The following is a 22,572-nucleotide window of genomic DNA, read 5'->3' as shown; positions in this document are numbered from 1 at the left end:
ACCACTCCACTCGCTCTACACCACTACCTGCTACTCTACCCTATTCTCCTCCACTCTCCTCCACTCCACACCACTCCATTTCACTCTACACCACTCGGTGCCACTCTACACCACTCCATACATCGCTCCAATTTTTACAATATCATCATTATCCTTACTCTGAGGCCTCTATTCTTATAGCTCATGAGTATAACCTCAGGGGGGGATCTCAGGTCACACAGCAGAAGTCCAATAATTTCAGCATGAACTTTGGCAAATACCAGCAAGTGCTATCCCAAGACAAATAGACATCTGGGAGTTACTTTGGGGTCAATTCCGATTCGGTAAAAACCCGTCCGAAACGTCGTATGTAGCCTTTTTTCCGTACGAATCGTATGGAGAGCCGTACCCGTACGTACGATGTAGTACGATGTGTACACAATGCAGTTCTCCGTACAATTTGTACCAAAGGCCGTACATACCATTAATCCGTACGAATCATATTCGGAACACGCAGTACGCGACATCCGTACGGTTCGAAGCAGCTTTTTCCGACCCAACGAGTACGATTCGTGTCGATAACACTCTGTACGACCCTTTTGCTACAGGAGTTATAAACGTCCGTAAAACCAGATTTTGAGTCAAAATGAGTACGGAATGGACCCCTGTGTATGGTGCGTACACCCCAGCATTTCAGGGGTACGGTGCGTACGTGTATGGTGAGTATACCCCATCATTGCAGGCGTACGGTGCGTAGGGGTACGGTTCGTACCACCCATGACTGCAGGTGTATGGTGCGTAGGGGAACAGTTCGTACCCCCCAAGGTCATAGGTGTATGGTGCGTACACCTGTGCGTACACCCCTTGAATTTAGGGGTTCGGTGCGTATGCGATAGTGTAGCACTCCGTAAGAATTGCTCATACGCGACGTATCCATATGAATCGCGTCCTCATTCCCCGGTCCGGATGGTACTTGGTGGGTGTACGGCATGTTTACGATTCGTACGGTTTACCGTGCGGGTCTATGTGGTACAGTTTTACACTTGACTTTCGTACGGTACACGACGATTCATACGGATTTCGGGCCTACGGATCATACTACGAGATTCGGACGGATTTGTACGATTCGTACGGAAACGGCTAGGAATACGAATCGTCGTACGGATTCGTTTTCCGAATCGGAATCGACCCCCTTATGTGCACGTTTTTCAGACTTAAACTTTTAAATATCAACACAATATCTTCACAAATAGAGGTCTGAAGCAAGGTGGTATGTTTACATTCCTCCTTTTCCACTTCTCTACAGTTGATGGTGGCACTTCTTTGGATAAAGCTAGATTGTATGCACATAAAATTGGGAAGCAGTACATGCAGTTGCTGTTTTATACAGATTACACATTTTTATTGGACCATATGGTCGAGCGTTCACTAGATACTTTAGCAGCATATACCATCTCTATCATCAAAGAGGGCAGTGAAACATTTGAAAATCTAAACTTATCATTTTTGGATGCAACATGAATCTACGCCATTGTCACCGATGGGGAGGGGGTGGGGGGTGGGGGGTAGAGCACAATAATCTGTAAGGATAGTGTATATGTATAGAGGTATCTGCAGGTAGTAACAACCTGCAATTTTTGTAATATCAAATCTAAAAGTAGGGGCCTCTATTTCATCATGAACAAAATCTATACTAAAACTCGACTGAAACTCTGATTTCTGATGTTAAAGTTATCTTTTTACCTGCCCTTACTTACAACTGCGCAAGCAGTGGATGTGTGCTGCAACTTTCAAACGTAGTGCCTAATTCCAGACTAATGGGACCATTAGGATCGCGGACGGACTTGCATCCGTCCGCGACCCCAGAGTAGGAGGGAACCTCCGCATGGCCTGCGGAGTTCCCTCCTGTGAATTTAGGATGTGACCGCCACCCTGGCGGTCACATCCTCTATTTTTACCATTGCGGCGGGTGCTGCTTCAAGCGGCACCCGCCGCAATGTTAAAACTGCATACATTGCATTTGTATGCAGAAAGCGGCAGGCACTGTGCGGTGCCTGCCGATTTCTGCATACAAATGCAGGGGGGTATCATAGGTACCCCTCCATGTGCACCCCCACCCCTCCTTCACCAAGGGGGCCCGCAACGGGCCCCTGCAGTGAAGTTCCACATGCTTTTCCACGGTGGAAAACCCGCTGCGGAAAAGTATTTTTTTAAAACCCATCCTAATATGGCTGGCGGTGTCTGAGAGACACCGCCACCATATTAGAGCTTTTCCGCCGCGGTTGTAAGCCAACCGCGGCGGAAAAGCAGCGGACTGAAACCAGGTTGGTGTGTGAGGGGTATTTAAAAACAACACTCTGTGCTCCCCACCACTGTAGGGATCACTACCACTACTAGAGTGGATTCCACTTTGTTTATGAAACCAGGACCCACCAGCCATCCTAATGTGGTGGTGGGTCTTTGGTGGGTCCGCAGTGGATTTTCCGCATCCTCCAGGCCGGCGGTGGCTTCCGATGGCCCAGAGGATGCGGAAAATCAGCTATCCTAATGAGCCCCTAAGTTTAGAGTTTGGCTTTAACCGCCTATGATTAGATTGTAGGCCACATACATTAATAGTATCTATAGAACTCATAACGGGACCAAATGAGATTTGAATTACGTTATCTGCGGAGAAATGTTTGTTCCTTGGCATGAATTAACAAGTTCAGTGCTATAATTACTTAATAACTTCTATGAAACAGGATTCACTATGCACTATTTGAGCTTCTGACATAATTCCTTTATAAATGGCATATTCTTTAAGGAGACAACTTAACTTGATCAAACTTGATCTATGTATGTATGTATGTATGTATTTCACATTTATGGAGCACACTGTAACCCTTTGGGCATCCTGGGGCTGAGACACAGTAAAGAGTAGAAGAGTGAATTACAGGGCGCCGAACTACCGGCTACACTCTCGGAAGAAAGTTAAGACTTGGCTTTTCCCCAAACGACAAAAGTTGTCCTGCTGGATTTTAGAAGTAAAAAAATTAAATAAACACACATTTCAAACATATAAGACATGAGTTGCTCACCCATACCTCATTGCCCGTTTTTCAGCATTCAGGCAGGGTACCGAGTTGGAAATGTTGACTTGCACAAATATCTAGTTGGAAAAATAGTCACAAGGAAATTTAGACTGCAAGATATCGTGGTCAAAAATATCGAACGTAAGATAAGAAATATCGTTTTCAAAAATATAGAAGTCATTAATATAGTTTGCACAAATCTAGTTGTTTAAAATATCTATTTTTTTATTTAGTGTTATGTATTTTAGTTTATATTTTAAATGTATGTGATCTATGTTTTTTGTATACATATTTATGTTTTTTAATATATGTGTTACATTTTTAGTAGTTATCAATTTTATTTTAAGTACATTTTGCATTTTTCAGTTCCCTAGCGGGTTGTGGGTTTTAAGGGGAATAGGGTGGGGAGTAATTTTAATATTATAAATTATTGATTATATTTTATTTATTATTATTTAATCAATTGAGTTTTTATAGTGGTAATTGTGGGAAGTAATTTATTTGCAAATAATGATTAATTGGTTGTTTATTATTATTAATAAATTGATTGGCAATTAATTATGGTAATTGTGTAGTAATTTTCCTAGGTGCAGGTGGTGGGGTTTATAGAGGTAAAGGGTGGGAAGAAATGTATTTCTATTTAATTATTAATTTGTTGTTAATTAATGTTAAGTAATTAATTGGTAATTATGGTAATTGTGTAGTTTTTTTTAGGCGCGGATTGTGGGGTTTATAGAGGTAAAGGGTGGGTAGTACTTTTTGATTAATTAATAATTAGTTGTTCATTTATATTAATTAACTGATTAAAACATAATTATGGAAATTGCGTATTTAATTTTAGGTGTGGATTGTGGGGTTTAGAGGAGTAAAGGGTGGGCAGTAATTTATGTTTAATTAATTAATAATGAGTTGGTCATTAATATTATTCAATTGACTGCAAATTAAATATGGAAATTGTGTAATTAATTTTCGGTGTGGGTTATAGTATTTATAGGAGTAAAGGGTAGGAAGTAATTTATGTTTATTTAATAAATAATTAGTTGATCATTAATATTAATTAATTAATTAATATTTAATTAGGGTATTTGTTTATATTTTTTTTGTGTGGGTTTTACTTTTATAGGGGTACAGTGTGGAGAGTATATTCATTTTACTTACTTTATATTGAGATGTTAAATACGATTTGTTTTTTAATTGAAAATGTGTTTTAATTGTGTAAATCATTTTTTTACAGTTCCATTTTAGCTGTGGGTTGTGGGGATTCTAGGGGTAAAGTGTAGGAATTAAATTCATTTTTATGAGTTTTAATTTGTTTTGTAATTAATAATATTTCTGTAATTGGTTATTTATTATGCAAAATAAGGAAGTACATTTTAAAAAACAAATTAGATGTGGGCTGTGAATTGTGTAGTGTTATAGGGTAGGAAATTAAAAAAGGAAGTGTTTGTAATAATGAATGTTTTTCGTTTCTGAATAATTTCTTATTAAAAATATTTATTAGTTTGAAAATTATTTTTTATTTTATTTAATATAATATTTGTAGGTATTTGTCATATGTATTTAACACTATAATATTTTTTTTCAATATTATTAGGTATATTTGTATTTTTATTTCGAACATAGGCATATCTTTTTTAATTTATTTTGTTTTTTAAATATATTTTTGTTGTTAATATTTTGTTTGTTTTCAATTTTGAACTGACTGGAGTGAGAATATTATTTGTAACCCCTCCGCAATCCAACACTTTCCCTACTGTTGCACTCACTGGAGTGAGAATATGTATTTTTACCCCTTCGCTATCCAACACTTTCCCTACTGGTGCACTCACTGGAGTGGGAATAGTCATTTTTACCCCTCTGCTATCCAAAACTTTCCCTACTGTTGCACTCACTGGATTGGGAATAGTAATTTTACCCCTCCGCTATACAACACTTTCCCTACTTTTGCACTCACTGGAGTGGGTATAGTAATTTTTACCCCTCCGCTATCCAACACTTTCCCTATTGTTGCACTCACTGGAGTGGGAATAGTGATTTTTACCCCTCCGCCATCCAACACTTTCCCTACTATTGCACTCACTGGAGTGGGAATAGTCATTTGTACCCCTCCGCTATCCAACATTGCTGCACTCAGGAAAATTTGGAAAAAGAAGTCAACTAGTGCAATTTACTACCCAATTTTCACCTAAATATGTTTCAAAATGCATGCACTATAGGCACTTATTAACTATTCATGTATTTTTTAGAGTCTGATTTGAAGGGGGAAAGGACTGGGGTGGGCAGAAAGGCATTTTAAATGGAAAGGTGTAAAACACAGGTTGAACAAATATCCTTTGTAATACACATGAACAAAACACTTGTGTGTGGTGTGAGTGAGTGGTGTTGTACGGTTTATGTGGTGTGAGTGAGTGGTGTTGTACAGTTTATATTATATCAGTAAGACTGTGCGTTTGTGCAACATAAACGTCAAACCCTGTGAGTCTGAGTCCACTCATACTATCAGGATATGTTGGTCCTAGTCCTTTCTAGCTCACAGTGCACCTTCTGGACCTCTAACCTTAATGTTTTGTGCAACCTCAGAACATGACAACTCTGACTCCCTACGGAAATCGTGGAAACAGGTCAGTTCCTTTTGTTAGAAACTCATACAGCGGCAGCCTGTGCAGGTAAGGTGAGGCGGGGTGGGGTGGGGGATTCGATAGATGACAAAAAGGGAAAATTGTCGTCTGTCGAATAGCCCCCACCCGCCCACCACTCTTACATGCACGGGCTGCTCCTGAACTCATGCATGCCCAAAGAGAGACACAAGAAATGCTCAAATTAGCATTTCAATCATTTAATTCCCCCTTGGGACATCCCCTCACATGCAAGGGGTACATTTACCATGCCAATGAGGCATGCTGCATGCCCAGCACCTGTGTTTTATTGAAAAGCCATCACTAGGCCAGGATGGGTTAAATATAAGAAAAGGAGGAATCAATCTACGTTTAGTGTCTCTTCTCCTCTACAAGTATATACTTTAAGATGAAGGGATCCTTTGTAGTCTTGCACTGTGGAAAGGAACTATGACTCCTTCCTGGCTCCAACCCCTAGTGGTCTGCGTGCACCCTCCCTCATGATGGTCACAAACGAGCCCCAATCAAAGTTAGTTCGTGGTGAGGGTTTACACTGGATAGCAGTTAGTACTAATATGGTGAATCGTTATCTCACTGTTGCGTGTGCCGCGTGACATGGGATACTTTTACTTGTACTTTGCTTCTGTCATGACCTTTAAGGTGAAAGAAAGCTTTCTTTGAGACCACGCTTGAGGATTTGGGGCATTTGTATTTATCGAATCTTTTTCCATCTTTTGTGCTAGACTTCCTAACGTTTTTGATGTGCTTTTAACACATGTGTTTACGGTTTGATTAATTGATATTTTATTGCTGGGTCCTTGCAAAGTGCTTCCCCTACTCACAAGCTCTAACTTTGAATTTCCGATCTGTAAACTGGAGCTGGCCTTTTCCGTACCGTATCTTTTTTGCTTTTTAAGAATTGTATACAGGGCTGCACTAGAAACCAAAATCAACCCTCGCACAAAATGTTCACCTACACCGCCAGAGGGCGTGACTCAAATGAAGCATGGTATAAATACAATGGGGGAACCCTGTGTCGCTCACAACCTGGGTAAGTATAAGTAGAGATACAATGGTTCTGTCAGGGAGACAACAATTACATTGCTGATAAAGACGAATCTGTTGTGATCACTTTATAAAACTCTCTACGTAAGCAATATGCCAGAGAGTACAAGTGGGCTAAATCACAGCGCGTAACAACCTGAATATTGGAACACAACAATAGAACAAGAAACTCCAAATTGCTTCAAAAAAATGATTATTTGTTTTTTTCGAGTTTTCACAAACCATTTATAAAAACACATTTTCCAAGGGCTGTCAAAGTGAGGCACAAGTGTGAAGTGACCAGTGTTTTAAAGTGACACGGGTGCTCAGTGCTGGTAGCTGAAGCTATATGCAAGTATATACAAAATGATGATTGGTCAGAACAGCAACTAAGACAATATCTCTGGTTGTGGCAAAGCCGCTTAATACCATACACCAAGAGATTTGTTAATGCTGAACCATGTGTTATTATTGACGTTTCGAACCTTATGATGCGTTAGTATGGTGTCATAGCGGGTCTTCTTCGGGACAAAAGGACAGCCCAGCAAGTGGGAGGTATCCCAAGGCCTCCTTCGCTGAGTGGAGGCTGCTAGAAAGATCTGCACTCGTCAGGAATGCTTAGATAAGGCGAATCTCATGAGATGAGGTTAAAAGAATAATTCGTCTTAAAGTGACACAGCAATGTTGTGCCCTCTTGAGCTGAGGTTAAAAGAATAATTTGTCTTTAAAGTGATACAGCAATGTTGTGCCCTGTGTCAAGTTTTTAAGGAATCAATAAAACCAAACAAAAAGTCCGCGTTGTCTGCGCTTCTCATTTAGCAGTCCTGCTGGTTTGTGAAAACTCAAAAAACCCAAATAATAATACTTTTTTGCAAGCAATTTGGAGATTCTTGTTGTATTGTTGTGTTCCAATATTCATGTTGTTACGCGATGTGATTTAGCCCACTTTACTCTCTGGCATATTGGTTACGCAGAGAGTTTTATAAAGTAATCACAACAAGATTCGTCTTTATCAGCAACGTAATGGTTGTCTCCCTGACAGAACCGATTCAGCTCTGAAACTTGCCCCCTGCAGCACCCTAAGAAAATGACAGTGTCAGCATGGCCAGTTCAGCAATGAATGTATAGGTTTTTATTACCCTTAAACATTTACTCGCTTGGGTGAATGGAATAGGTCAAATTATTTAGCATTCTATTACTTAAGATTTAGCTTTCTACAAAAGTGAAAAGAAAAACAAGCTAAAAAGACAGGACCTGATATCACTCAACAACGTGGTTTACTTTTCAGTTATTTTCTCCTAATTTTTTTCTGTAGTCCACGTCTTTCTTAACCCCCTGTTTTATTGCTTATCATGTATTGATACATTTTACCCCTCTAACAGGCAAAGTTTGGCAAGAAAGGGCAGGGGTCTTTTCACCTCTTCAGTTCTACTCACGGGAAGGACCTGCTCTTCAAGGACTCTGCCATGAGCCTGGTCCGCGTACCCGAAATGATGGACTCTACACTCTACCTGGGCCCCGAGTACTCCGCCGCTATTCGGGCTTTCAGGAAAGGTAAGCCATACTCACATTAAACTCCAAAGGGGCATATTGGCTGAAAATTATTTACGCCTCGCCTAGAAAGTCATTTCTGTCTTTGTAGACAGGTCTGTGCATATGTGCAGTGAAGATATGTAAAGGTAATGGCAAGGGGAGATCCAAGTACTTGTTTCATGAAGATTTCAATACAAACAATTAAATAAACTACAAAAACATACTTTAGGAGTGCAAAGTACAAAGACATAAGCAGCAAATAAATTGAGAGAAGATGCTGGTAGAAAAAAAATGCAAAAAGTGTATAACAAACTGAAAACGTGTACAAATGGTTCACAATAATTAACATTAGTTGAAAAATCAATCTTTGTCGTGTTGCTTAAAAGGCGAAGTGCGCTTGAACAGCCAGCTTTTTTTCCCATTTTAAAGTATTTGTAAGGTGGAATTGTCCTGGTAACTGGAGGAATTGGGCTGCAGGCTTGAGAACCATCATTTTGTTTGTGGATGCATAATCAAACTATCTCTTCCCTTTTTTCACTTGGACTGTGTGGCACGACGTGCTCAGAATCAGACATCAGATCCTTTTGTTTCTATCTGGCTACATAGTGCTTGTGGGAACTTTTTCAGTAGTCCTTGAGCAACCAGAGATTACTGGCCTTCAGTTGTGACAATCAGCAGTGTCCAGGGGCTTACTTTTAATACTGAGCATAAAATTGAACACCAAGTATACCCTTTTTTCACTTCAACAACCAGTGTAGCCGAGTCGAGCAATCCAAGACATACACAGGGAGATGGTATAGGGTTAGAGACTCAGAACTCAATAAAACGTCTGATAAAAAAGAATTCTCCATCCCAAATTTTAGTTTGACATAGGAAATCACTTTATTACTAACACACACTGCACACTAAAGGGTGCCACAGCAAGGAAATGGAACGCCATCAACTGCGAACAATTTATTCACACACTTAGTAGCACCCCAAACACCATATCAACCACCACAAGGAATCTTTCTCGAACTGGCTCTTAGTAGCCAGTAATACCCACGCCCCACTCAAACAAATCAGACTGACCCGCCGGCATGAGGACCAGAGGTGGTTCTCCCCCGACCTAAAGTCTCAAAAATGTTCCCTTTGCCAATTAGAAAGAGATAGAGGCAGAACAATTCACTAGAAGGGAAAGATACTTATGTCAGTGCCATGAAGGAATACAAAAAGGCCATCTCCACAGCAAAGGCAACTTACTTCTCCTCATGAATCCTCAACTACAACAATCAAGCCAAAGAAATCTTCACTATTGTAGACGAGCTGTCTAACCCAGAGAGAGTACTAAACAAACCCAAACCTTCTCAGGCCTTCTGCGACTCCCTGAACGCCTACTTTACGACAAAATAAATACCATTAAAGCTAGCATTCCCCCTAAGACCTTGCAAGGAACCGCCTCACCCACCTTCAGGAACCCCAACACAATGGATTCCTTCACCCACATTGATACGGAGACCCTGAACGAACTATTAGCTAAGGTCAGATCTGGCTCTCCTCTGGACCACTGCCCCTCAAGTACTGAAAACAGCCTTCATGGCTCTCTCAGACCCAGCCCTTGCCCTCCTTAATCACTCCCTGGACCAAGGCTGTGTACCCAATGCCTTCAAGGGAGCCATTGTACTCCCCCTCGTTAAGAAACCAGGTGCAGATACCAGCTAACTACCATCCCATCTCTTTACTCCCTTACATGGCCAAATTACTGGAAGACCATGTGACCAGAGGCCTGTCTAACTTCTTGGAATGAACAGGCTTCCTTAACCCTAGTCAAGCCGGCTTTCGACCATCACATTCCACAGAAACTGTGATCTTAGCAGTACTTGACTCCCTACGCGAAAAAGCGGATACAGGCATGCGCCAGGCCCTGGTGCTGATTGATCTCTCGGCGGCCTTCGACACCGTCGACCATGGCATTCTGGCGATCGTGTCAAGGAGGCAGGCATCCAGGGCCCAGCACTCAGCTGGATAAAATCTTTCCTAAACAACCGCACTCAGGCAGTCCGTACCGGCCTTTTTACCGCCCCTAAACTAATAACAACATTTGCGGTTCCACAGGGCTCCTCCCTCTCCCCCCACCTGTTCAACCTCTACCTCCTCCCACTAATAAGCTCCCTCAAAGAAAGAAGAGTCACCATTTTTAACTACGCGGACGACTTCCAACTCATGTTCAAGATCGACAACTCCCCCCAGCCAATATCGGACTTCCAAGACACCATGACATTCATCCGCCAATGGATGGACCACAATCTTTTGAAACTGAACCCCAGTAAAACTGAACTGATACTGGTGGGCGCTGCACATAGACTCTGGGGGCCACACTACTGGCCTAACACCTTGGGTCCTCCAACCACTCCCACCACCTCAGTAAAAAGCCTTGGGGTCACCATTAGCAATGACCTGTCCCTCAAAGCGCACATAGGCATCATGATTTCCACCTGCTTCCTGCAGCTACGAAAAATAAGGAAAATAAGCAGGCTATTAGCTCAAACTGCACTGGTCCAGGTCGTGATAGCCCTGGTTTTATCTCGGCTTGACTATGCCAATGCCACTTTCGCGGTACGCCCACTTGGCCTTACCAGGCGACTCCAAATGTTTCAAAATCAAGAGGCAAGACTCATTTTCCAACAACCCAGATGGCAACACGCCTCCCCTCTCCTCAGGAAACTTCACTGGCTACCTATCCCCCAGCGCTGTGCCTTTAAAGTTGGCTGCCTGGTGTATAAATCCCTAAACGGTCACAGCCCCAAATTCATCACCGACCACATTTCCAGTTATACCCCTCGTGTAACCTCAGCTCAGCTCAGCTCATCTCCACCTCCTCGCAGTTCCGACCTTTTAGCTGAAGCGGCAAGGGGGATGCTGGTTAGCGACCCTTGCCCCTCGACTATGGAACTCAATTCCACTGGAAATTAGACTAAGCACAAACCTGATACATTTTTAGGAAATCCCCCAAAACATGGCTATTCACATGTGCCTATGAATGATCTGCCTCGGACTGGTGATCCCTTTGCCTCATTAGCGCCTAGAAACCAACCGGTGAACAAGCGCACTACAAAACATTTCTAACATAACATAATTGGGGCTTCCGATTTTATGATATCATTAACACCTGAATTTACCCATGTATATTTTTGGGCCATTTTAATGGTTTTTGGACATTTTTTTTTATTTTGAAAAAAAAGTAAGTTGCAAAGGAATATATTTCCGCCTTTAAATCAATCAGGATTTATAAAGCATGGCTAATCACCCAATAGGGTATCCAGGTGCTTGCTGGTCCTGAAGGTTTATTTAAAACAGCTAGGTGTTGAGCGCCAATCAGAATTTTGAAAGTGAGATGATGGCCCAGACTTGTTTGGGTATTCTGTTCCAGGTCATTGCTGCGATGTGGGAGAAGGAGCGTCCTACACTTCTGCTTTGGTAGATGCGGGGGTATGGGCAAGTGATAGGGAGGAGGAGAGTAGACTTCTCAACCGTTATGGAAGTTCAGGTGGTGGTTAATGTAGACGGGTCCTTGGTTGTGTAGAGCCATATGAGTGTGGGTTAGCAGCTTGAAATAAGTGGTATCTCTTTTGTGATGGGAGCCAGTGGAGTTGCCTGAGGTGGGGAGTGATGTGGGATCATCAGGGAAGGTCGAGATGAGTCTGGCTGCAGCGTTCTGTATGGTCTGAAGTCTCTGTAGGAGGTGTGTGGCAATTCCTATGTAGAGAGCATTGCTGTAGTCCATTCGGCTGGTGATGAGGGCCTATGTCACGGTTCTCCTTGGATGCAGGGGCAGCCACTTCAAGATCTTACGTAGCATGAGCAGAGTGAGGAAGCAGGCGGAGGCGACGGCATTCATCTGTGATTTTATGGTGAGCTTTTTGTCAATGATGATTCAGAGGTTTCTGGCGTGGTCCGACGGAGTGGGTGAGGGTCCTAGGTCTTATGGCCACCAGGAGTCATTCCATGTGTTGATGCTGTTGTCTCAGATCAGTACTCCTATCTTATCTGTGTTCAGCTGCAGGTAGTTGTGCTTCTTCCAGTCAGGGATGCTTGGTTCAGGTGGCGGTGGGGTCGCATATAAGTGAGAGGATGAGCTGGGTGTCTTTTGCAAAGGAAATTATGTTTTTATCTCCCAATGCTGTCTATCTGCTCTGCCGATGGCCTGGAATTTATGAAAGGCAGCATGGAGAGCCACTTACAAGAAATCCTACTTTCTGAATTTATACACATTTAAAAATAAATAGACAGAAAACACTTTATTTTCTGTCTGCATTTAGCTATAAAAATCAACAACAAAAAACTGAGAGTATTATACATAATCACCACATGACATTGCAAGTAATCCACCGATTGTAATTTAACAACTACAGTAATGTGCGGGATATTCTAAACTGTTTCCTTTGTACAGTTCTTGTGTGGTATTGGTCATTGGCCTTTGCTTTCATGGGAATCTCATGTGCTCTTGTGGCTCAATTTACTCTTCCACCCTGGAGCCACCATTTCTCAACGCTGAAAATAGGTGAACGTTTCTCCTCCACTTCTGGTGTCATAATTACATAGTATAGTATCTTTGTATACGTAGTTGTAGTTCATTGGGGCTGGGCCTCCAGCTTGTCCGTGTTTAGTGGCCTTCCACCCAAACTGGTGGGCAATGCAAACAGCCTAGCTAGCGAGACCTGCTTACTCCATTCTTTGACCCAGCTGACTTTGCTTGCATCTATGTTAGATGCACCTGTCTACACTCAGTGTGCAGAGTGTAGGTGGCATCAGTTCCAGCAGTAGAGCCGCAGTGCCTAGCTTTGTTAGGTACTCTTCGATTCCACCACACTCCTACAATCTCATATTTTATGTCTACCCAGCATTCTATCTGATTCTGTTCCTTTCATTCATTCCTATTTGATCATCCCACTAAAACCTTCCTTCACAGACCAGTGCTGGATTCCATGTCAATATAGCCACTCATTCTACCCATTCACGTTACCAGATCCCTCTCTCCTACTTCAGATAACATATTCTTAATGGTTTGTTCAATTTCATTTCAATTACTTCTTAACTAATTCGCCCTGAAACCCAACGTATTTGTCCACGTGCATTTATTTAAGGGATATTCATTCATAAAGACTTTTATGTACCAACGGACCAACCACCTTATGAATTACGAACAGGCCACTTGTAAATACATACTATAGCTGAAAGAGCAGAAAATAGCAAATACGTATAGCATTCTTCGGGAAAACAGACAATGATAAATGCTCACGTCACTTTTGTATGCTCCTTGAGATTAAGCTGCAATCTTTTCAAGAACTTTCACAGTGCTTCGATTTCCAAGATGCACATTGATGCACTTGTTTACAGTCTTGCTCCATCTCGTGGGTCTTTAACTTTTTTTCTTTTTTTAATATGTAAAGGGCTCTGCTTACATTATATTGGATTACTTGTTCACATAGTTTTTTTTAATGGGATGCGAGCCGGCCTGTCCTGGCACCGGCTCTGATCCCCCACTCCTAGAGCCAAAGTTGTCTTTCTGAAATGTAAATCCTTTAGGCATAATTTTGATGTATGAGCTGATAGAGAAGAAGTAACCATCCCTTCTGTCCTTAGGCAGGTGAACAACCATTTGGTGCCCAGGCGCAGGACCAGATGCTAGGATGGGCTGACACCCTGGGGCAGGGAGCCCTCCCAACCGTGGACAGTTGTCAAACTTGTGATCTCAGGAAATACATATTGGGTGGTGTGGCTTCTGTGAATGTCAGTTTATTCATTCACATGACAATCTCTGTATGAAAGCATGCTATGACTAAAAACAGTTAACTGGCAGAATATTGTGACAAAAATGTCATGATACAGAAATATTGTGTCAAAAATATTGATCACAAACATATCGTTCTCCTATACATATAATTGTAAGTACAAACATATCAATCAAACAAATCATAGTACACTAATATCGAAACAATATTTACAAAAATATAGTTTTTTAATATATATATATATATATATATATATATATATATCCAAATTCAATTTTTGCTCCTTCCGGATCGTCGGGGACCCACGGAAAGTGCCGCACATGCCAGCAGAGAGTACCGGCAATCAAATCCCTCACGCAGTACCCATGATCATTGGGCTTTCAGGAAACTGATTAAAACTAGGCTTTCCTTCTCTATCTAGCCTAATTTCTTCTGGTAACTTGTCCGCTAGCGATGGGACGCCCTGTTTCTGGGGCAGCCATGCGCTTTATAAATGACCATAACATAACCACCAGTACATAAGATGATAATAAAACGGGTTTTAAACCTGTTTTATTATTGATTTATTTTAATCCAGTGGACCCGCCCAAGACTCTCACGAGTCTTGGGGGCAGGTCCAGGAGATGACACTGCTTATGGGGGAGGATGGACACTTCCTTCACTGCGCATGAGGTGTTTCGCTGGCCGTCTCAGACTGGCCAAACCCTCCTTGTGCACTGAAACTCTCTCCAGCCTGAATATATGATTTTACCACGATTGCAAGTTCTACGCATGGCATTACCACGCAAATTTTAGTTCGCAAGTGGCTTTACCACGCTGGAATTTACAACAATGGATTATAACACGCGTAGAAACGTCCACTAAGCACAAATGAAACATAATGAAACTGATAGGCAAAAAAAGTATGTTTAGAGTTTGTAGTAACTGCTTAACCCAATCGATCGTTTTTTTTCAACATTCAAAACAACAAATTACCCTAGATTTATAAATTCTTTTATTTTACTGTGCGCTTAAATATTTATATATTTTAAATAAAGATTATTTACTTACCTTACACCTTCCCGTCTTCACCAGCAGCCCTTGCTTCCATCCACCATCGAAACAAGCGTCAAAACACGTCTACCAACATTAAAAACGGACTGCTATTTTGACGTACACGGCACGTCTTTGGGGGAGGCACTTTCCTTTTTCTTCAGTGGTACTGAAGTGCGTATTTTTTTTTCTAAGTAACCTGCTCCTTTGTTTTTTTTGGGGGGGGAGACCCCCCCAGCCGCCCCAAGTACCCCCCAAGCCCCTCCCCAGCCCCCAAGCCCACGCAGAACGAATGGAAGGAATACCACGTCTCCCCCCCAGCCCACGCAGAACGTACTTGCGTGGTAGTGGAGGTCGTGGAAGGCACCCGCGTTTAAAAGACGTTTGCGTGGTAAGTGACTCGTGGAAAACGTTATTAGTGGTAATTACTTCGTAGTAAATGTTTCCCCTCCAGCCTCAGCTGCATTGCTGGGGCTGGAGAGAGCAGGCACAGGCTCCTAGTCTGCCTGGAAGCACACATTGCAGACACTCAGGTGAATCCTGAAGCTGCTCTCATGCGAGAGCAGCTTCAGGATTGGTCGTAGGGCAGTTTGGGAGCCTGGAAGCCTGTGCCCAGAGCCAGAAGCAGAAAGAGCTGATGCATGGGAGACCGCGGCACCAGCAGCAACATTAAAGTAAGTTATTTGTACCCAAACCCTCCCCACTTCCCTCCTCCGGCCTGGCTGCCCACCCACTCACTTTTGTAGGGGACGGGACTGTTATTCCTAAACACAAATTCTATGGAACATTAAAAATGCAAACAGATTCCGCACACCCATTTGTCATTCATTGGATTTTGCCTTATAAATTGATGCATGGTCGGTACACAATGAAAAACCACTATAGGCTGTAACTGGGTTGGTGGCTCTGGAAATCAAATGTTTTTGGACAACCAACGAGCACAAAATATCCATGCAGCAGAAGGGGTTAGCAGATGTAATGTTAAATTACTTTTATAGGTCGGCAGTCAGGGTAAAAAAAAATCAGATGAAAACAGCCACCTATTTCTATTTTTTCTTACTTACTTTAATTACTTTTTGATTTTACATACTGGTTTCTCTGGGAAAACCAAAAGTGAGATACATAAATAACCCCTTGCAGATTTCAGAATTTTGTACAGCTTTACGGATTCACCCATATGTTTTAAACCTCTTGGAAGGAAACAAGGTACTGCTGTGCTTAGAATATTCAGCTGAAGGGACATGAGAACATTTTATGGTTGTCCCACAGCAAGAAGGGCATAGTGAACAAAGAAATGGAAGCCACTCATGTGGAACAGCTACTCATACAGGCTGCAGAATACCAGTCCTTTTTCTTAAGACTATACCTGAGAAAGGGAAAGCCAAACCCGCCAGGCTTTAAAGAACTAGCTCCAGAATCTATTCACAAATAACACAACTTTCCAAAACTTTAACATCGTATACGCATGCACTGGATACACGCATGCCTGACATTTTACAGAATGGAGATGCAGTAACATATGAGGAAGGTAGGTGCCGCCAGTGATGATGCCCCTTAGCCTGAGCAAAGGGAATACTCCATCAAAGTGAAAGTGTGAGTCCTAAATGCATTGGAGTGGCAGAGAAGTGAGAGAGCTTAGAGGAAGGAATCAGCTAGAGCAATAACCGCAGTTGATTTTCTTCTTTCTTCTTCTGGTATGTCACAGCCATTTTCCGCTAAAGTGTCCCATCCCAAGCAATATGCTGCCTATGGCAAAGAACTTTCAGTGCAGTTCCTCAGCTGAGGGGCATGGTAAGAATTCAGCAGTCCACGACGGGTGCACCTGTGATATCGAAGCAAAAGGAGCACCAACGAATAAAAGACTCAAGAGCAGGGCTTAAACTGTAAAATGATAAGTGCCAGGGCCTTCACCAGGAGGCCACTGCAGCTCACACATCCACTTGCCTCTTCTAGTGCTACCGATGACAGTACCAGTGTAGTGTAGTTCCTATGTTCCCAATAGGCTCTGCGCAATGGAATAATATATCCTATAGATTTGATGTAGGACTTAAGTCAATAGGTCTCCAGCGAATATATTAAACTTAATTGTGTGTGCCAGCTAGCTCAGAGGTCACTAGAAACTTTCTCGAATTCACAAGAAGGGATTAGTTTCTGACAACCGCATAAACGTGACAACTTTGTTTCCCAAGAATAAGAATATATCTCTCAGAGTCGTGGAAACAATAGATAAGTATTTCACACAGTCAATCGTGCATTCTTCGTTTCTACAGAGTGTGCAGAGAAATAGTGAGACAGGCGTTTTCAATAAAAGGTTTATTGAACAGTCTTCTTTCTCATGCAAGATATATGAACTTCTACAATCGTTAGACAGAATGCAAAGTATAATGCGTACAGTGAGGATGGTAATATGAAATAATACTGTAACAGCATGGTATGGATTCTAAACCATAAAATACATACATACATAACAGACTAAAATACTCAACTGGTGCTTCTAAAATACGCCTACCCCAGTGTACCTAACCTAGGTCTAGTACGAGGGAAGAAGTAAGTATTGCTTAGCATAGGTTTTAGGTCTTTGCCAAGAATCTACCAAAGGTTTCTCTGGGTTCTAATCAGCTCCATACCTTAGAATGAAGAAGGTCTGGTATCTCTTTCTCGGGACTCGATTTCCCAACACCCCGCAAGGGGAGTCAGAAACACTGGAGCTGTATTTCTCAGCAGAGGAGGGCAGCTTCCTGATCAGTGCATCAAATGGAGAGGCCGCTTCCTTCGGCACTTGCTGTAGCGAGCTGCATCGGGCAAGTAGGCTGTCGATCTGCTCCGAACCACCGTGCTTTGCCATAGCAAGTGAAGGTATATTATACCTTATCAGAACTGGTCCCACTCCGCAAAGAATAGGAGAAAGGCCACTCAGGGGGTAACTTTGGAAGAAATGTATTCAGTCAATTACAGCTACGCATAATGCATTTCGGCTCCTGCCTTCTTCAGATGCTGCTGCCTGCGCAAAGAGTGACTCCACCCTCACCTTCCAAGTGTCCAGAAGCAAGCACTGCCTTTTGGCAGAAATCCGCTGACCACAGGTCACATGTAGAACTCGACTGCAGTTCTCTCAAAACTACAGCTCCCAGAATGCTGTTCGACTGGGTAAGTGTTCGTGGGCAGTTGCTGCAAGTTACAATCCCTGTAGAATTAAAGGGTTTTTGGTTTCTGGAAAAGGTGCGGAGTGTTCAATTGTGAGTTTTTGTATCAGGTGAAAAAATATCTTCCTCCGGTCCCCTTCAACGTTCAACCTCGGGTGTGTGTGCGCCATGCTGGAACATCGAGACAGTAGCACAGTGACTCCGTCTCCTTGTAGGTTACAAGCTGCTCTGTGCAGTAGTTGCAGAAATGCTGGCGTGCACCTCGGGGTGAGCTGGAAAATTCAATCCCTTGAAAACGTGTGGTCGCTGCAGGCAGCGAAAGTCAGTAAAGTTTCCAGCCTCTTCAAGTAACGGGACCTCTCACGAGCCTCTGACTGGCCCGTACAATATCAGAACTGGTCCCACTCCGCAAAGAATAGGAGAAAGGCCACTCAGGGGGTAACTTTGGAAGAAATGTATTCAGTCAATTACAGCTACGCATAATGCATTTCGGCTCCTGCCTTCTTCAGATGCTGCTGCCTGCACAAAGAGTGACTCCACCCTCACCTTCCAAGTGTCCAGAAGCAAGCACTGCCTTTTGGCGGAAATCCGCTGACCACAGGTCACATGTAGAACTCGACTGCAGTTCTCTCAAAACTACAGCTCCCAGAATGCTGTTCGACTGGGTAAGTGTTCGTGGGCAGTTGCTGCAAGTTACAATCCCTGTAGAATTAAAGGGTTTTTGGTTTCTGGAAAAGGTGCGGAGTGTTCAATTGTGAGTTTTTGTATCAGGTGAAAAAATATCTTCCTCCGGTCCCCTTCAACGTTCAACTTCGGGTGTGTGTGCGCCATGCTGGAACATCGAGACAGTAGCACAGTGACTCCGTCTCCTTGTAGGTTACAAGCTGCTCTGTGCAGTAGTTGCAGAAATGCTGGCGTGCACCTCGGGGTGAGCTGGAAAATTCAATCCCTTGAAAACGTGTGGTCGCTGCAGGCAGCGAAAGTCAGTAAAGTTTCCAGCCTCTTCAAGTAACGGGACCTCTCACGAGCCTCTGACTGGCCCGTACAATATCAGAACTGGTCCCACTCTGCAAAGAATAGGAGAAAGGCCACTCAGGGGGTAACTTTGGAAGAAATTTATTCAGTCAATTACAGCTACGCATAATGCATTTCGGCTCCTGCCTTCTTCAGATGCTGCTGCCTGCACAAAGAGTGACTCCACCCTCACCTTCCAAGTGTCCAGAAGCAAGCACTGCCTTTTGGCGGAAATCCGCTGACCACAGGTCACATGTAGAACTCGACTGCAGTTCTCTCAAAACTACAGCTCCCAGAATGCTGTTCGACTGGGTAAGTGTTCGTGGGCAGTTGCTGCAAGTTACAATCCCTGTAGAATTAAAGGGTTTTTGGTTTCTGGAAAAGGTGCGGAGTGTTCAATTGTGAGTTTTTGTATCAGGTGAAAAAATATCTTCCTCCGGTCCCCTTCAACGTTCAACCTCGGGTGTGTGTGCGCCATGCTGGAACATCGAGACAGTAGCACAGTGACTCCGTCTCCTTGTAGGTTACAAGCTGCTCTGTGCAGTAGTTGCAGAAATGCTGGTGTGCACCTCAGGGTGAGCTGGAAAATTCAATCCCTTGAAAACGTGTGGTCGCTGCAGGCAGCAAAAGTCAGTAAAGTTTCCAGCCTCTTCAAGTAACGGGACCTCTCACGAGCCTCTGACTGGCCCGTACAATATCAGAACTGGTCCCACTCCGCAAAGAATAGGAGAAAGGCCACTCAGGGGGTAACTTTGGAAGAAATTTATTCAGTCAATTACAGCTACGCATAATGCATTATATATTGTATATTATACCTTGAAGGTGTTTAGGAATGCCATGTTTGATATAAAGTCGGGCATATGAACGTCATGAATTAACCCCTTGGGAATAGTTGTTCATTATAAAACTACCCGAGTTCTTCGAGAAATCAATATTCAAGCAAGGGGAAGTCCCTAACGGCTTAAGCTGGTTTTCCAAGAATTTGTTGTGACGTTTGGTGAACGGATGAAGTAGCCATGCCTGTATTTGGGTTGCATGGGCTATGCCTGAATAGGGGCTTGGTTTCTATGCCTATATAAGGGCAACATGATTTGTACCTATATAAGGGCATGAATCAGGAAAATTCAGTGGGAACCTAAAACGACACACAACACCCACTCCACTTTCTTATGTCCGACTTCTGATAAATACTAAGTTCTAAACATTTATAAATAATATCTATACAACAAGTGTTTAAAACCCACCCAAAATACATAAAAATGCATTGGTACTAGTTGTACACGAAAAGAGCATTTGTGCTGTACGCATTTAAAAGCAATGATTAATTCAAAGCATAAAGTTTGACATTTGAAAATGCTATCCGAATGAATCACGAAAATACATTTATGAAATGGCTCGTAAATACAGAAGAAAAAGCCGAAACCATTACATGTCATATTACATATAACTGTTTTGAATGTGGACAAGGTCAAATATTGTCTCTGGAAGTTTTCAAAGAATTCCAGTTGTCCATGAATAGTTCTACTTTAAGAATATTACTTTGTGCCAAAAAATTAAAAATACAGATTTGGAAAAATTAATAATCATAGAAAAAATAGAGTTCCAAAGTTAGATCTTTGTTCTCTCAGAACACTGTGTGTCAAATCAAAAGTCAGTGTTATTGTTTGGAGAAAACATCCAATCTTCTAAGTCTGTAAAGAATTTGTCTACCATTGTAGGTGAAAGTTGGATTACCTCGTTAAGGAGATCAATTGCACAGAGATGTGAAGCATCGCCATCAGCGTTGGTCGCATTAGCAATGTTCGAATCAGATGGTACTTGTGCGCCTGTCGCTTCTTGTACCTCACCGTCAGCATTTTGCGTCTGTGAGATCTCAATGAATGCCGTCATCAGAATTGGTAAAAACCACAGTTGATGGAAAGAACGCAGAACAATGTCATACATTCACCCCAGTACAGAGAACTGGGCCTAAATCAATCGTTTTTTTGCACTCCACACCACCCCAGTTCAGACATGGCCATATGCAAATCAGTCTGACCCTGTGCCTCACAGTCCAGCCCGAACTGCCAAGCCATGTCCCATGCTCTCCACACCACTGGATTCAAGCAAGCCGGGCTGAAGACGGCTGGAATGCCAGAAACCGGTCCTCGGAAGCTTGTTTCCGGTCCAGGGAAGGCATGGCTTGGCAGTTCGGGCTGGACTGTTTCCATGAGGCACAGGGTCAGACTGATTTGCATATGGCCATGTCTGAACTGGGGTGGTGTGGAGTACAAAAAAACGATGAATTTGGGCCCAGATCTCTGTACTGGGGTGAATGTATGACATTGTTCTGCATTCTGTCCATCAACTGTGGTTTTTGCATTTGTCACCCCGAGTGGGATGGGTATGCTCAGACGTGAGTCCCATGCTCTCCACACCACTGGATTCAAGCAAGCCGGGCTGAAGACGGCTGGAATGCCCAGAAACCGGTCCTCGGAAGCTTGTTTCGGGTCCAGGGAAGGCATGGCTTGGCAGTTCGGGCTGGACTGTTCCCATGAGGCACAGGGTCAGACTGATTTGCATATGGCCATATCTGAACTGCGGTGGTGTGGGGTGCAAAAAAACGATAGATTTGGGCCCAGATCTCTGTACTGGGGTGAATGTATGACATTGTTCTGCATTCTGTCCATCAACTGTGGTTTTTGCTGCAGTCATCAGAATTGGTAGCCGCTGGGGACAACACAGTGCATGAGCCATCACTGGTCCAAGCAAAGTATCAACATCCATTCGCATGACTGATGGGAGCGTCAGACAGGTGTCTAGCACGACTTCTTCTCTGCATAGCAAGCAGCGCAGAACAGGTAAGATGCAATCTTGCCAAATTGGTCTGAATGATAGAAACCATGTGGTATTCAATTCTCTTAAACAAGTTAATCCCAAAATTTGGACGATGCGCTTACGACACTTCATTGCCAGTAGAGTTGTCTCCACGATGATCTAGGTGTCGCTTGTGGATTGGCTTGCCATATCGAAGCAGTAGGAGCAATAATAGAATCCCTGCAGCGAGTCCCAAAATAAGAAGCAGTCAGCCAAACACAGTGCACGAAGTTTGGATATATTCCTAGGACTGTTTCAAAATGTGCTAATAGTCCCGAAATAATTGTCTTAAATACATGTACAATACCATTCATATCAGACATGTTTAAGATACGACCTAACATTTCTGAGAAATGTATAGGGCAATTTGTGGTTAAGAGGGCATGTATCTCTGCAGAAGTCCTTGCGACTTGCAGATCATAGGTCTCTTTGGCCGAGGTCAGTGTCACAGTTTTCTATACAAGAATGGCTTTAATTCTGCTTAAAGTATCAATTCGTATAGAAGAGATGTTCA

The 22,572-nt window shown here is 42.8% G+C and overlaps 1 protein-coding gene across 1 annotated transcript in view; it reads left to right on the top strand.

Moving 5' to 3' along the window:
• Window positions 1-22,572, top strand: part of LOC147683548 (serotransferrin-A-like) — a 282,375-nt gene that overhangs the window by 161,801 nt on the left and 98,002 nt on the right. Inside the window, exon 8 of the mRNA XM_086943940.1 lies at window positions 8,092-8,263. Coding sequence (XP_086800066.1) covers window positions 8,092-8,263 — 172 coding nt within the window. The remainder of the gene's footprint in view (window positions 1-8,091; window positions 8,264-22,572) is intronic.

The sequence above is a fragment of the Lissotriton vulgaris genome, chromosome 11 (genome assembly GCF_964263255.1).
Source record: "Lissotriton vulgaris chromosome 11, aLisVul1.2, whole genome shotgun sequence".
In the NCBI taxonomy this organism is placed as follows: Eukaryota; Metazoa; Chordata; class Amphibia; order Caudata; family Salamandridae; genus Lissotriton; species Lissotriton vulgaris.
The sequence above is the reverse complement of the archived record's forward strand: the minus strand, read 5'-3'. Positions and strand labels throughout refer to the sequence as shown.